This window comes from Tamandua tetradactyla, chromosome 7 (assembly GCF_023851605.1).
Source record: "Tamandua tetradactyla isolate mTamTet1 chromosome 7, mTamTet1.pri, whole genome shotgun sequence".
NCBI classification, from domain to species: Eukaryota; Metazoa; Chordata; class Mammalia; order Pilosa; family Myrmecophagidae; genus Tamandua; species Tamandua tetradactyla.
This window is the reverse complement of record NC_135333.1, coordinates 91,859,431-91,874,879: the sequence shown is the minus strand read 5'-3', so window position 1 is coordinate 91,874,879 and position 15,449 is coordinate 91,859,431. Positions and strand designations below refer to the sequence as shown.

Here is a 15,449-nt window from a genome sequence, read left to right as displayed (position 1 = left end):
CAAATGACTCTTTTTAAGTCAAAATGTTTGCTTCAGAAGGTTCAGAAGGTTATAATGAGGAAATTTTTTTTGATGAAACTGCTTTTAAAAATACCTTGAGATAAGATGTTCAAAGACTGAATCCCAGGCAAAATGCTTCTTCATTTATCTAGAAAGGTTACTTAGCAGTTGTTTACTTTATTGACAAATTCTCCTTTGTTGAAACCTAATGGTAGCCATTGAAGGTTGAGGATTTTATGTCACACCAAATATGAGTTCTAGTATGGGGCTAAAGTGGTGTCATGAGCTGTTACTACATTTCTAATCTACTACTTAACAACTAACTACAAGATACTAATCTTATATTTTCCACATATTTTTCTTATTTGACCACTAATTAAGTTTAGATATTACATGTCAAATTTCCTCACAAACACAATGTTTTATTTTTTACAGTATATTATATATAATGTTTTATATTTAGATGTTTAATAAACTATAAACACAAATATATAAGTTAGCTCTATAAATGTTATACATATCATTTACATAGTATAATGTAAATGTTTATATGCCAGTATAACAAATATAAAAATAAAACAAAACAGTGCATGAGAAGAAATTCATTATATATTATGTTTATTATAAAACAATACATTAAAATACTTATAATAAAAATCTGTGTATCTTAGTCTTTCTCATCTTAAATATTAAGAAAATTAAAGATGTATTGAATAAGATAAATCAAATTTGAGCTGTCATTTTCTGCTATTGCTCAGACAAATGTAAAATCCTACAAATACATTTCAAGAAATGAACACATTTATGGCGAAAACTAAAAATCTAAAACAACTTTGTTCATGAGTGTAAAGTTAAACTGGAAATGTTTTAGGTCATTTCTAGGAGTCTAGCAAGAAATTATTCAGTGTTGCTATTTTTTTGTTGAAAAATGGGATTTAGGTTTATAGTTAATATTATTTGAAAATATATTAGAAAATAATCTTAGAGATTTCTAAATTAGAAGACAAATGACATTTTAAAAGTTTAATATTATTGTATGAAAGTAACTGCTTGAGTTCATGGAAGCACAAATTAAAACTCTCCAGGAGACACTTACCCTTTTCTGTTCTTTTACATACTCTATTAATTCATCTCTCGTTCTTTTCACTGCCTCTTCCACAGCTTTTTCACTTCGCTTCTGCTCTTCTATTACTGCTGCCTTAACAGTTTCCTGTTTGTGGGAGGGGGAAAATATAAATCAGCAAAATAGGGAATATGACATTTAATTGTGTTAATTTTATATAAACTAGAAATCCTCTTCAATGGGTTGATGTTCATTCTGTTTATAAAGAGCATCTTTAAACAGGAAAAAGAATTTACAAAATCTTTTCGGATCTGTTAGAGGTTTCTCAGAATTATCTTTTCTAAACTGAGGGAAAAGGAAAAGACATGAAATAAGTCACTTACTGCAGGGAGCATCTGACAGGCTCCAAGAACTTCCTTACCAAACTTTTATTTCATGTTTACATGATTTATTGCCTTCCTGTACTTTGCACTATCCTCATTATACTTTGAACTTGTGTTTATTCTTCCAAGAAAACCTTAATGCTCTAGTTGTTTTATTCAGGTTTAATTTACCTATCAATAATCAAGTATGGTCTAGGTGGTAAGATTCACAGTTAGTTTGGCTCTTCTGCCAGGTTAAGATGTTGAAAGCTGGACACCATGAAAAAGAGGTAAAAACTTCACCCTGTGTGCTAAGGTTTGAAATGAGAGAGGTAAGGAAAACAATGGTATAACCATTTTACTGAAATAATTCTCTAAAGTACCTAAGAGATTTCAGAATTTCAGGCAAAGATGCTAAGACGACTTAAAAAATTCTGAAAAAGAAATACAACACTTCTCAAAAAGTAGTGATAATGTCTCCTAAAATAGTGGCTGATGTATTGGAGTGAATACCACCAACAAAATCCTTCAACTTCTTTTTATGTGCATACCATTGTTCTGGACAACAAAGCAATCAACTAGAAAATGACTAGAGATTTCTCAAAATATTTCCTTCATTTTTCATTCTTAAGGACTCTTAACTCTTTGTGGTGTGTGTGTTTTCACTTAATTTTTCCCAATTCATTTTGGATATCCAGTATAACCCAGAAAATTTTAAATATTAAGGATCCTCTATTCTGAATATATACACTAAAGAAAATTTGAAAAATACAGAAAAAATATTAACTCAAAACAATGCACACACATGTGCATAAGATGGGACTTATTTGCACACGCTATTTTCTAACTGACATTTTAAATTTAAAATGTTTTGAATATTAACCCACTATATATTTTATATGATTTCTATTCCATTAGAGAGATATATAATTTACTTTATCAATCCTTATTCATAGGTATTTTAACTGTTTTTAATAAAATGAAGCAGTGATGAACATCATATATGTAACTCTCTGGTGCATCTTTTATTTTCTTAGTTTTTTTTTCCCTGTATGCTGTATGGTGGGGGTCACATTACATTCTTTTTCCATGTGACTATTTCATTACTGCAGCACCAATTTTGGGGGTGGGGGGGTGGGGGTGGGGAGTATGTGGGCTGGGAATTGAACCGGGCCTTCCACAAGACAGGTTAGAATTCTACCTGCAATTTATCCTTGCACCCCATAGTTTCTTAGGTTAAATTCAAGAAGTAGAATCATTTTGGTCAAAATCCCTTTTAGGACTTGTGACATTTTGTGCAAACTTCTTTCCATAAGCTGCCTACGAGAAGGGCTGTTTTCTTGCATCGTTGACTATATTCAGTTGCATTAGTTTTCAAAACTTTTGCTTATTTTGGGAGAAGGGTATGGAATGTACTATGAGTCATGAGAACTAGTTAGGATTAAATTATGGTTCTGTCATCAATTATTTGTGATATCTTGGACACATCATTTTATCATCCTAGACTTTATTTTCCCTAGAAAACTTATTTTTGGTGACATAATTAATCTATTATTCTATGAGAGAACCAGACTTGTTTGAAAATCAGGTTAATATCTTATTATTCAGTATTCATTATTTTCATGCTTTATTTTACAAGGTGCACTTTATATATAAACATGAGTAGAGGACACGAGCTGCAATAGTATATGAGGTAGAAATAATAATAATTGATGAGATTAATCAGCTACTCTATTAAATATACTATTTAAGATAATATCTAAAAATAGAGATCACTAAATAACATTTAAAAAGTAAAAAGCAGAAAGTTACAATATTTTGTTTTCTTGTTTTTTAAAAAATACACAGCATTGTTACTTTATCTCATTATAGGGTAGGTCTGGCACTATGTTTAGTAAATAATTAGCTATACTAGAAAAAAATGTACTTTCTCCTATATACAAAATGAAATGTGAAACTATAAAATTCCAAATATATATACATAGTAGTAGACAAAAACAAAACAGGAGCATGACTTTGCTTACATCTTCATTTATATCTAACCAGTATTTCTCATCTGAATAGAAAAAGAAACCCAGTAAGGATTAACAGCTCTACTTTCAAGAAAATGATAATACTTAAGTTCTCAGTAACGTACTGGTGAAGAGGAATACTGGCATGAGTATTTCTGCAAATCTTTTGTAAACTACACAGCACAATGTTAATAGTGTTACTGATATACTTCTATATACTCCTGACTCTGTACATATCTGTCTGAACTTTTTATCATCTTTCTTCTTTGTGTGCTGAAATCTTAACCATATTCTAAAGCACAAATCAAATTTCATATCCTCCTAAAATCCTTGTCCTGATGGTTTGTTCATAATTCCATTGTCCTTAGTTCTGTCTTTCTCTTAAAGCACTTACATTCAGCCTCTTGATTTTTCAGACTGTTATGTCCCCATTAGATTGTAGGCTCCCTGAGAGAAGAATGTGGTTTCCCTTCTATCCTTCACTGTTGCAGGGACTCATTAGCTCATTTAGCTAATATCTATTTTCTACTGTTTGTCAAACTTTGATCCAGACAGTGAAGACAAGGTCCATACTCTTAAGGATTATATTCTAGTGGAGAAGTACGCTAGTAAGTAATTTATAACATGAATACACAAGATAATTTCAAATTGTGATAAGGGAAATAAATATGAAAGATAACTGACGCAAAATTGGGGATACTCTACATCTTTGTAAAGTATTCAAATATTTTGAAAGGGGGAAAAAAGAGTTCAGGAGGTCCTTGTTATTCAATAATGCCAGGAAAAAAAGGCTATAAAAAGCTAATCCTTTAAAAATATTTCTTAGTAAGTTAGTGATAAAAAGGTTTCTTAAGGCATTATCTTGAAAAGGGAAATCAAAATAAGAGAAGTATATAATTTATATTTTAAAAATTAGTTATTGCGACTCTAATTTTTCACTGAAAGAATGGATTGAGTGTCATGATTTATTTGGACAAAAAAATACATGCTACCAAGCAACAACATTTTTCAGTTCATGATGGACTATTGCAATACAAGATGACAAAGGGGATCGTTTCTCCAAAATTATTCCAAGGCTTCATAATTTTCCCAAATAACTTAATTCTTTTGGTAGGTAAATGATGCTTGTTTGATGACTTGTCATTGTCTTTAATTTTCTCTTCCAACATTAACTGGTCTAATTCTGCCAGAACCTGACTTGTCAAAGGTTCTGTCTGTGATTCAAGCAATTGTCCAATACTGTTTTATTTTACTTGATGAAACATTGTAATGTATACAAGTATTACTCAAAACTTTAAAGCAAATAGGAAATAAAGCATTACCAGCTTGAAAGAAAACAAGAGGTAGAAGCAGACCAACACTTTGCATTAGCAGAAATATCAGGCAGAAAATGCAAAATAAGTATGCTAAATACGCATGAAGAATGAGAAGGGTTTGAAAATATGACTATAAAGAACATAATAAAACCAACAGGACCAAGCATTTTGAAAAATAACCAATGAAAAATTTTAGAAATACATACTAATTGATAGCATTAATCCAATGGAAGAGGTTGAGCAACAGATAAGATTTAGCTGAAGACAGAATAAGTGAGCTTGGAAACAGACCAAAGAAATTACCTAGAATAAAACACAGAGAGACAGATAGAAAGCATGAAAGAGAAACTAAGAGACATGGAGAACAGAGGATAATCTAACATGTCTCAGTAAGTTCCAGAAGAAATGGAGAGAATATACTAAGATGCAGCATTTGAAGAGATACTACTTGGGAATTTTCCAAGTGACAGAAGATAATAATCACAGATTCACAGTACTAAGAAAAAAAAAACCATTAACCTGGAAATTATCTACTCAATGAAACTATCCTATAATGCAAAGGACAAAATAAAGATAATTTCACTCACACAAAAAAGGCATATGTTAAACTCACAGTAAGGGAAATTTAAAAGAATGTACTTACTTCAAAAGGAAGAAAAGTGTTATCAAGAAAAAGACCTGAGATACAAGAAGAAATGATGAGGAAACAAAGCAAAAGAGCTAAATCTATGCAAACATTGAATAAAGCCAATAACACTGCCTTTAGGAGCAAATAAAATGAGATAACAGCCATACCACATGGGTCATGAGGTGATCAAAATTAAAGTGTTCTAAGGAACAGATTAGTGATATTGATGAACTTTAATGTTTCAAAGCTCAGTTCTAAATGTTTAAAATTTTTGAGGAGGGTGGTGCAACAGTGGCTCAGTGGCAGAATTCTTGCCTGCCATGCCAGAGGCCTGGGTTCTATTCCTGGAGCCTAATCATGTGAAAAAAAAAGTAAAATTTTTGTAGAAACAGTGAAAGAGGTAAAATATATAATTTTCAAATGAGAAAAAGAAATCTAACTTAAAAGACAGAAAGGAAGGAATGATTAGGGATATAAACAATTGGGACACGCAAAAAAGAAGAAAATGAAATGGTAGAAATAAATCCAAATGTCAATAATTACAATAAATATAAATGGATAAAATGCTCCTTTTAAAATACAAATTATAAGCAAAAGATCTAGCTAAATGTTTATAAGATGTAAAATTATGAATCAAGAAGACTGAAAATAAGCTGATAAAAAAAATACATACTAGCTAATTACTAACCAAAAGAAAGGCAGCCTACGTATATTAACATGAGACCATTTAAGCATAAAAGCTAAAAAGTACTACCAGAGACAAAGAGGGTCACTTACAAACTATCAAAAGGTTCAATTCATCAGGAAACTATAATAATTTTAACTTGTACATATCAAATAACATAGACTATAATATGTATGATGCAAAAACTAAACAATGACAAGAAGAAACTTATAAATCTATCATCAAAGTAGGAGATTAAACACATCTCTCAGTGATTAACAGATCAAACAGACAAAATATAAAGGCACAGAGAACATGAATAAGAAGATTAACAAGTTTTATCTAACGGACATATATAGAATATCATACCCAACATTTCAGTTAGACTTTTTAGTACATATATGATATTTATGAAATTGTTCTAACACTGAACTGTAAAGCAAATCTCGACAAATTAAAAAAAAAAAGACTTGTAACATTAGACCGTGTTCTTTCTGCAGTGTGATTGGGTTAGAACTCAATGACAACTTTTTTTAAAAAGCTTATGTTTGGAAACAATTTTTTGAATAAGGCAAGGGTCAAAAAAGAAATTATAATGGAAATCTGAATAATACTGAAAATACTATGAATGAAAACTTGAGGTTTTATACTAAGACAGTAATTTAAATGCTGCTTTTAAAGGAGTGAATTAAATGCTTGTGTTAAGACTAAAAAATAACAAACCAAACATTCAAGTCAAGAAATTAGAAGAAATGAATATACCCACAGAAAGTAGTATGAAAAATGAGAAATAAATGAAATGAAAGCAAATGTACAATAAGGAAGATATATATTAAGTTTTTTATACTAATCCTCCAAACACTGAGATAATGGAGCAAGATTGTGTTAAAGTGTGAAGGGATGATTGAGAAGGATCTAATTTTATACAAAGATAAATGAATGTTTTTGTACAATGATGGGTTTTGCTTTCTTGAATTTGTGAGAACTCAGATAATGGATAATCGTGAATAATGAGGACACATAATGTTTAGACAGTGAAGGAAATTAAATAATTATATGATTTGTGGTTTTTAAAAATATTTCCATTGTGATCATATGACCCCAACGTACAAAATACAATTTATTTAAGTTAAGAAAACCCAGTTCCCTTTTGGTAGTGACTTTGTGAGGGGAGAGTCAACTATACCTTGTAAAACTGATACAAAAATGTGTTATAAAGGATATGATGAGGCAACCCAGGGTTGGGCAGTACAAGATTAAGGATTAATGGTTCTGACCCTGGGATATAATGGCTAAGAGCAAAACCGCAAGTCCATGGTCATTAAAGAACTCACAAACTATTGGAAAAGAACAACAGAATAATGTGTTAATACCTAGGAAAGAAGTAATGTAGCAGGTTTAGGGATGAGGAAAATAAAGCATTTGAATAGCTAGAAGGGGAAAATGATTTGGACAGAAAGTTGCTGAAGTGCTTCTAAAGGTGTTTGGTATCTTTAACTCCATTTATTTAAAAAGTCTCTTTTGAGAACCTCCTTTTTGCCGGAAATTTTGCTAGGCAATGAGGATTCAGTGGTGAACAAAGCAGACAGATTTTGGTTTATGTTATTTTTATTGGACAGCATTCTTTCTCATAGTTCAGCTGAAGTCAGATGTTCTAAAAAAGGAAAGGAAATCTCCACTAAATAAAAGAAACTAAAAAGAAATTATAAAGCAACTATACCTTTTAAAATAGCATTACTATTGATAACTCATATTTGTTTAGTACCTATTATGTACATAACACTTAGCAAAAGAAAATAAAGGGGGAAGCAAATTAGCTGAGAGAAAGTTGCTCCTATATTCTTTCCACTATTCTACATTTTTTCTATACGTAGGAACCTGTTTCTCTATTTTGGATTATATTTTCTCTTTCATTCTTTTCTGCAAAGCCACCTCACAAACTGGCTTGTCCAAAGAAAATCTTCACATATTTATGGTATTCTATTATCACTCTTATACTACAGATAAGAAATCCAAGACACAAAGAAATTATGTAACATGTTTGGTCACCATTGCCATAAGCAGGGGACCCAGCATTCAAATCTAAGAGTCTGGCTCCAAAGCCCATGCTCTTAACCACCATTCTACATTATAATAAACAAAGAACACTATCCCTGCCCCTACAGAACTAAGAAAAGAATCTATGTGGTCACATTCTGGAGTTAGAAATTTTACTCTATTTTAGGAAGAATTAATTTAAAATAAAACATCTCTCAAGGAATGTAGATTGGCCACTAATGAGTATATTTCCAAGAATATTTTAGTAATATTTATACTAAAGAAACGCATTGTATGCTCTGCCGCAGGGTTTCTAAACACAAGAACCACTGATATTTTGTTGGATAATCCTATGTTGTGAGGGGAATCTGGCCTCTAGCTGAGAACCACTAAAGTGAATAGTTTGAAGGAGATGATGCACATTTATATACATGTTATGGTGTGTTTGTAAAAAATATCAATTTCTAGTCATATGTAAATACACTTACAAATAAAATATAGGCAAAAATATGATATCCAAATGATGATATAACTAGTTTTTAAATGTGGAGCAAAGATTTCTATACCTGCAATTTTTTAATTTAAATGAATAACTAGAATCAGTTTCTACAGTGTTATGGTTAAGTAGGTCATGTTGAAGTAGGACTAAAAGCTTATATGACATTTTATGTAAGACTTTAAAATTTATCCTCATTTCTTATAAGTGTTGTTATGCTTTAATATTCACTAAATCTACTATACATTTCAGTAATCACAGAATCATGAACCAATAAGAGGTCTGTGGTTGTCTGTCCTTTATCAGTGCAAATTTCTTACTAATTATAAAGTTAAATTATTTATAGGACACAAATCTCAGCAACAAACTCAGTTCTGCTTTGTGGGATGTAATCCACAGGATCCTGTGGTTGTCTATTTTTCTAGGACAACTGTGTGCCTTATTTCTTGTTTCTATACACAATATATATATATTATTTAAAAAGATGTACATGGTTGTTGAAATGCACCTTAGAAAATGGAGTGATAAACTGGAAATATAATTAATGCCAGAGGCCAGATATCTCACATTATACAGAGTTCTGGAATGTGGTTAGTAGCTAACTCTGTTTATATGTTCATACATTGAATAGGTCCTGAATAGTTATTATATGCAAAGAATAGTACGAGATATTGGAAGCTTTTTGTTCTTAGCAGTTTGTAATTTACTTGTGGAAATAAGAAATAAACACATAGAAACTGTAATAATAGTATAAGATATTAAAAAAGACAGTGGTTAATGATGGGCACTGAGATTAATGATAGTTACAAAGAGGGTAACATTATAAGGTCTATAAACAGTCAGAAAAAGCCTTTAAAAAAAGCTAGGCTGTGAGCTAAGATTTAACAGGCGTTTTGTACATAAAGGCATGAGGATGAAGTCTGAGGGACAGTATAAGTTATGATGAATGTAATGTTAGGGCTAAAAACTTGTGACACTTTAAGAGTACAAATATAAAAACCAAGTATATGTGTATGAGGCTTGTGTTGACTACTCTGGCTACAGATGAGGGTTCTTGTAGGGAGAAGTAGAAAGAAAGAAAGGATGGAAAGCCAGGCTGGAACCAGATAGTAGGGAGCTTCAAGGCTTAAAGTTGAGGCCAGCAACCCAGTGAAGGGCTACCAATAAGGACATTTGAACTAGATGTCACTCCTGCCACTTGTGAGGTTTTTACATGAGTCAGCAAAAAACACTCTTTCTTTTGTAAGTCCCATACATATTCTATTCTTGCCTTATTCCAAATGGAATGTCAAAAGTAAATAGGTTGGATCTTTGGCATTTTCTCTTAAAAGTCAGTGACTCCTAATTTAAACAATGGAATAAACTAGGAAAGGGACACAGAAGTTTTTATTCCCTGCTAAGAAGTTTACTTAACACAGTATCATTTTTATGCTCACAGTCATCAACTCTCACCTATGGTCTATTTGACAGAAATTTGCATCTGTTATGCCAACATACAAGCAGAATAGTTTTATTCGTAATTGGAAACAAAACCTTCTAGATTGCCTTATCTTTCTTATCTAAATTTTAATATACCAACTATTAATATTCATTATTACGGTACAATGATTTGGGGATAATGAAGTTGAGTCCTCACATTAGATGTACCTTTTCTAACTAAGATACTTAGAAAATGAATGCCATTTTCAGTGTTTGCAACAAACAACCCCCAAAATGACACAAGCTTGTATAATTAGAGATTGGTTAGTAACCACAGTGTCTTCATTCATAGGTACAACTAAGTAGGAATAGACATTTTAAAAAGATTGATGATTGTATTTAATTCTATTTTAATTTGATTAACCTTGGGGCAAGAAATGGAGATGAGCTTTTCTTTTATAGGGTACTGGAAAAATGAATATAGGCTTAGTCTCTGTAATCAAAACCTCACAATTTATTGAGAAAAACAGACATGGATGGATATTATTGTAACAAAATGTGGTAAATGTTATAGAAATACAGAATATTGTCGAAGAAAAACACATATGCAAGGGAAAGGTATAAGTATTCTGAAAGAACTGTATCTGAAAGAAATAAAAAGTAATCAGGTAGGGTAGGCCATGGTGGCTTAGCAGACAGAGGTTTTGCCTGCCATACTGGAGACCTGGTTTGATTTCTGGTGCCTGCCCATGTAGGAAAAAAAAAAGTAATCAGGTAAAGAGAAAGAAGGAGAGGGATCAGTTTAAGCAAGTGGGCATGAATATTTTGTAATCATAGAATTATAAAGTACAGGTATTTTAATATCACAAAAGCACAATCTGTACAGCATTGAGTGGCCAGATATGAGGCTGGTGAGGTAAGCAATGCTGTATTATGTATCTATAAATCATGTACCTCAGATTTCCTATTGTTAAAATGGGAATAGTATCTTTCAATGTGGGTGACTGTAATAATTATAATAAGTTAATTTGTGTAAAATACTTAGAACAGTACCAGGCACATAGTAAGTGGTCAATGCATATAAATATCATTGTTAACGATCTTGGGCTTTCTCTTATATGTGGTAGTGCACTGCTGAACAGTGTCATTTAATGATGAGATCTGTATTTTAGATGGGACATTCATTGGCTTTTAAAGATAGATTTTACATTTTTAAATGGCTAAAAAGGAAGAATATGTGAAATTAAAATTTCATTGTCCATAAATTGTCTTATTGAAATCGTTACCCATATTTGTTTACAAATTATATATGGCTTTCATGCGAAAATGGCAAAGTTGAATACTTGCAAGAGAGACCATGTGTGGAACTCTCAACCTTTCTAGTGCTGTTTGGTGTATTAGAAATTATAATTGTATAGGCATAACTTGACAGTATTTGAATTCCATGCAAACTAGCATGCTGCAACATTATATATTTTTCTTTCCAGCGCATACATATGACCAAAAAAAAAAAAAGAAATGGGCTTGTTTGCACTTCTTTGTCAAAGTAGAGTGTGAGAGTATGGATTATTTTGTTATTGAATTAGAGGGCAAAGAATTGTTTAATATGCAATAATACTACAGCTGTGCTAAAAAAATACAATAAATGGTCACATTATCTGACTGAGCAATCATATTAATTCTCTGCAACTCACAGGAAAGCAATGGTAAGAAAAATTAGAAAATTTAAAATAGAATCGTAATACAGAATTTCTACAATCCCCCCACACACACACACACTGCCCCAACACACACACAGAGTGTGCTGAGTGAATTATCTGTTGGTCAAGCAAGCAAAGGTACTTGCCAGTTGTGGGTTTTAAAAATTGTTTTATAATGGCAGCCAAATGTGCATAGAGAAAATGAAGTTGTTTGAGACAAACAGCTTTTTGGGGAGAACAGCTGTTAAAGAGTTAAGAACACTGGGAGCAAAATTAATAGTCAAAGAACAAGGCAAATAATAGAGTGGTTTTCCATGGTTCTTGATTAGTCAACAGATGTTACTGATACTGTTCTGTGCTTGTTTACTGAAGACTCAAGGCCACATTTGAAGTAACTGAAGAATTAGGATCCATGAATAGTCTGCATGGAACAACAATAGGCAAGAATATTTTCAAAGAAGTTGAGGAAACATTAATTTAGTAAAACATAAAGCGGAATCTCCTAAGATTGTTATAACTGACAATGGTAAAAATGTGTCAACCAAAAATAACAGACTGATTTATAAAGCTTTTTTGAAAAATTATATCAAGCTTATAGTTATTCACTGTATTATTCATCAGCAAGTGTTTGTGGGAAGTATTTTAATCTATCAAGTGTTATGGAACCAATAGTCTTAATGGTGAACCTTCTTTATTCTTGGAGACTAAACCATACTCCATAACAGTTAAATGGCTTAGCAGTTGCAAAGTGTCACTGCGATTTATTTTGAGTTCAGGGATGAGTCTGAAATTTTTTCTCATCAAAAACCACCAATTTCAATCATAATTACCAGATACTCAAAGGCTTTGAAATAAGCTTTTGTGGCAGGTTAGATGCTTCTTAGCAAATTCAATTTGAAATTATGGCAAAATGACACTTATATGCAAAACTTTATATTGTGATGCAGTCAACTGAACTACAACTAACAATGAATTATAAGTAATGTCAAACTGCTTTATAATCAAAAGTTAAAAAAATATTTCCATCCCCACTCAAATTTATGAGCTCAAACTACAGTTTCAGCATTATCTATTCAAACTCAATGCAAGTGCAAAGAAAGCTTTCATATTGCTAACCCATGTAACTGTTCAGTTGAGAACCTTTCATATAATCTTTAATTGGAAGCAATCCATCTGTACTCTAATGACATGCAAAATGGCAAATATTAAAAGAACCTATAATTCTTTTAGAATACTATAAATACCTTCCAAGTGATTAATATGTCCAATTAAAATTGTGTGTTCACAGATTGATAGCAATATTGCAGGGTCAAAAGACGTCTATGCAGAATGTCATTAGATTTAAAAATGAGTATTTGCAATCACTTCTGATGATAGAGATTTCTGTGAACTGCAAAATGGCTCCCCCCTCCGAGAGAATTCCATTCTTCACATTAGATCTATATTACCAAAAACTGTACTCTATTATTGTGCTCAATAAAAAAAAAATTAGAGCTATTTTCTCCCTTTCTATGTAAGCACCTTTATACTATCCTCAATTTTTAAAGTTTCTTGACCTGTAAAGTCTAAATAGTATCTGGCCCTTTACTAGAAAACGGTGCTAATCCTAGATTTAGGTCATGATGCTCCAACTTCACAATGTTGGCTAGGTTCAGCTGGGAAGTACTTTCGGTTCTGGCTGGGCTCACTAATGTTATCTGTGGTTAGCCACTGTGTCCGATAAGATTGACGACTAGATGATGGCCTCAGTTAGGACAGCTTATCTCTACCTTCATTTGGTCTTGCATCTTCTAGTAGAATAACTCAGAGATTTTCACATGGCAGCTGGACAGAGTGCCAAAAGAAAGCAAGTCTTTTAAAATAGGCTCAGAAATGGTACATCTCTTCAGCACCAGAGCAAATATTTATGGTGAACTGATTCCCAAATTCTCCCCTAGTTGTGTAACTATTATCTCAATATGTTCAGAGATAGCAGACAACTATTATGTTTATCTTCTTGTAAATTATATCCTGGACCTCCTGCAAAGTGGACAGGTTGTTTACTAGGTCTTAAATAGATGTTTCTTCTGGAATTTCCCTCAGTTATATTCTTGGGGATTCCTTTCAGCTGTCTTAAATTCAATGATGGATTCTTCTCTCTTGATTTACACCTTCTTTTGGTAGAGCATCTTCTCTAGCAGATTCCTGAGAAAAGGTACATGGGGAGTATAAGTTTTGATATTGGTTTGTCTGAAAATGTCTTGATTTCACCTTCACAATTGATAGTTTAGCTAAATGAAGTTATCTAGATTGGAAACCACTTCTGGCATAATTGTAAAGGTAGGTGAGAAATCCAACCACATTCTGATTCTTTGTCACTTGTTTAGTGTCATTTGTGCTGTATGATAACTTTTATGTTTTCTTTGTTTCTATTTCTCAAAAAAGACATAAGCCAATCTAGAAATGCATGTCTTTCAAATCTAGAAACTCATGTCCTTCAATTTCGGGAAATTTTCTTTAGTAATAATAATGAGAAAATAATACAGTAATTATTTTCCTGCGTTTTATTTTTATTTTTTATTTCTCAAACTCCTATGACTCAACTGATATACCTCATATACATCAACTTATTGCCTAATTTTCTGGTCTTTATGCTCCTATTTTTCATATCTTTGTATTTTTGCAGCCTTTTCTCAAAAAGACTTGCACAACTTTACCTTATGACTTTAAAATAGCTATACATATATATATCTATAAATAAACTCTGCTATATTTTTAATTTCTAATGTTCATTTTCTTTGATTTTTCTTAATAGCTTTCTCTTCTTGATTTATAAATGCAAAAAAATTCTTCTCTTATCTCTGAGGAAATTAATGATAGCTTTTTAAAAACTTTTCATGTCTCCACAAAACATTTGCTTGTTTTATTCTCTGCTTTCCATGAGAAGTATCTGTTCATATTTGACTATTTGCTCATGTTTAAGAATAGAGCACTAAAAAGCTGAGTCACATCCTTGTGCTTGCAGCTGTGGTTTATGGGCTTTGATCTTAATAGCACAATAACCAGGTTGGGTTGTTTCCTTGGGGCAATTCTTGATACCAGTATATTTAAGGTTTTTTATCTTGAGCTTTCTAGGTTCTTCAGAAAAAAATTCTTCTAATCTATTGTCTGTCAGAATTCTGAAAGGGGAATAGGAAAAATGGCTTACATATAAGCAGCATAAAATTTTCCACCTTTCCTCATATCACCTCCATTTTCAGTATAACACCTTGTTTAGTTTACTTGGTAACTCAAGTAAATACCATGAAACAGTTCAGCTTACACAATGGGAATTTATTTGCTGACAGTTTTAAGTTGGGAAAATATCCAAATCAAAGTGATACTTTCTCCACAGAGACTGTGGTATGCTGGGGCTGGCTGCTAGTGATCCTTGGATCCTTTGTCACATGACAAGTCACATAGTGGCATTTCCTGGTGTTCTCATTCTCTTCTAGGTTCCCTTTTAGCTTCTTGCTTCCTGTGCCTTTCTCCTTCTCTCTGTCTGAATTTTGTTTTCTTAGAAAGGGCTCTAGTAAAAGGATTAAGAGCCATACTGATTGAGGAGGGTAACACCTCTACCGAAGTAATGTTATCAAAAGTTCTATTTACAATGGGAATGGATTAATTCTAAGTATAAGAGTCACCTGGAAAACACCCCCCCACCTGTTATTCTTCCTCACTTGCTGACATTACTTTGCTCAGAATTTAGCCAACTGAAGTAAAAAGTAGGTGGC

At 32.1% G+C, this 15,449-nt stretch overlaps 1 protein-coding gene across 12 annotated transcripts in view; it reads right to left on the bottom strand.

Moving 5' to 3' along the window:
- CCDC91 (coiled-coil domain containing 91) overlaps positions 1 to 15,449 on the bottom strand; it is a 548,164-nt gene that overhangs the window by 56,434 nt on the left and 476,281 nt on the right. For 11 of the 12 annotated variants that reach the window (XM_077170414.1, XM_077170416.1, XM_077170415.1 and 8 more), the window contains one exon: positions 1,097 to 1,210. In XM_077170414.1, the coding sequence (XP_077026529.1) occupies positions 1,097 to 1,210 (114 nt within the window). Of the gene's footprint in view, positions 1 to 1,096; positions 1,211 to 7,642; positions 7,700 to 15,449 lie in introns of those variants that run through there. The other variant, XM_077170422.1, reaches the window with a different exon arrangement.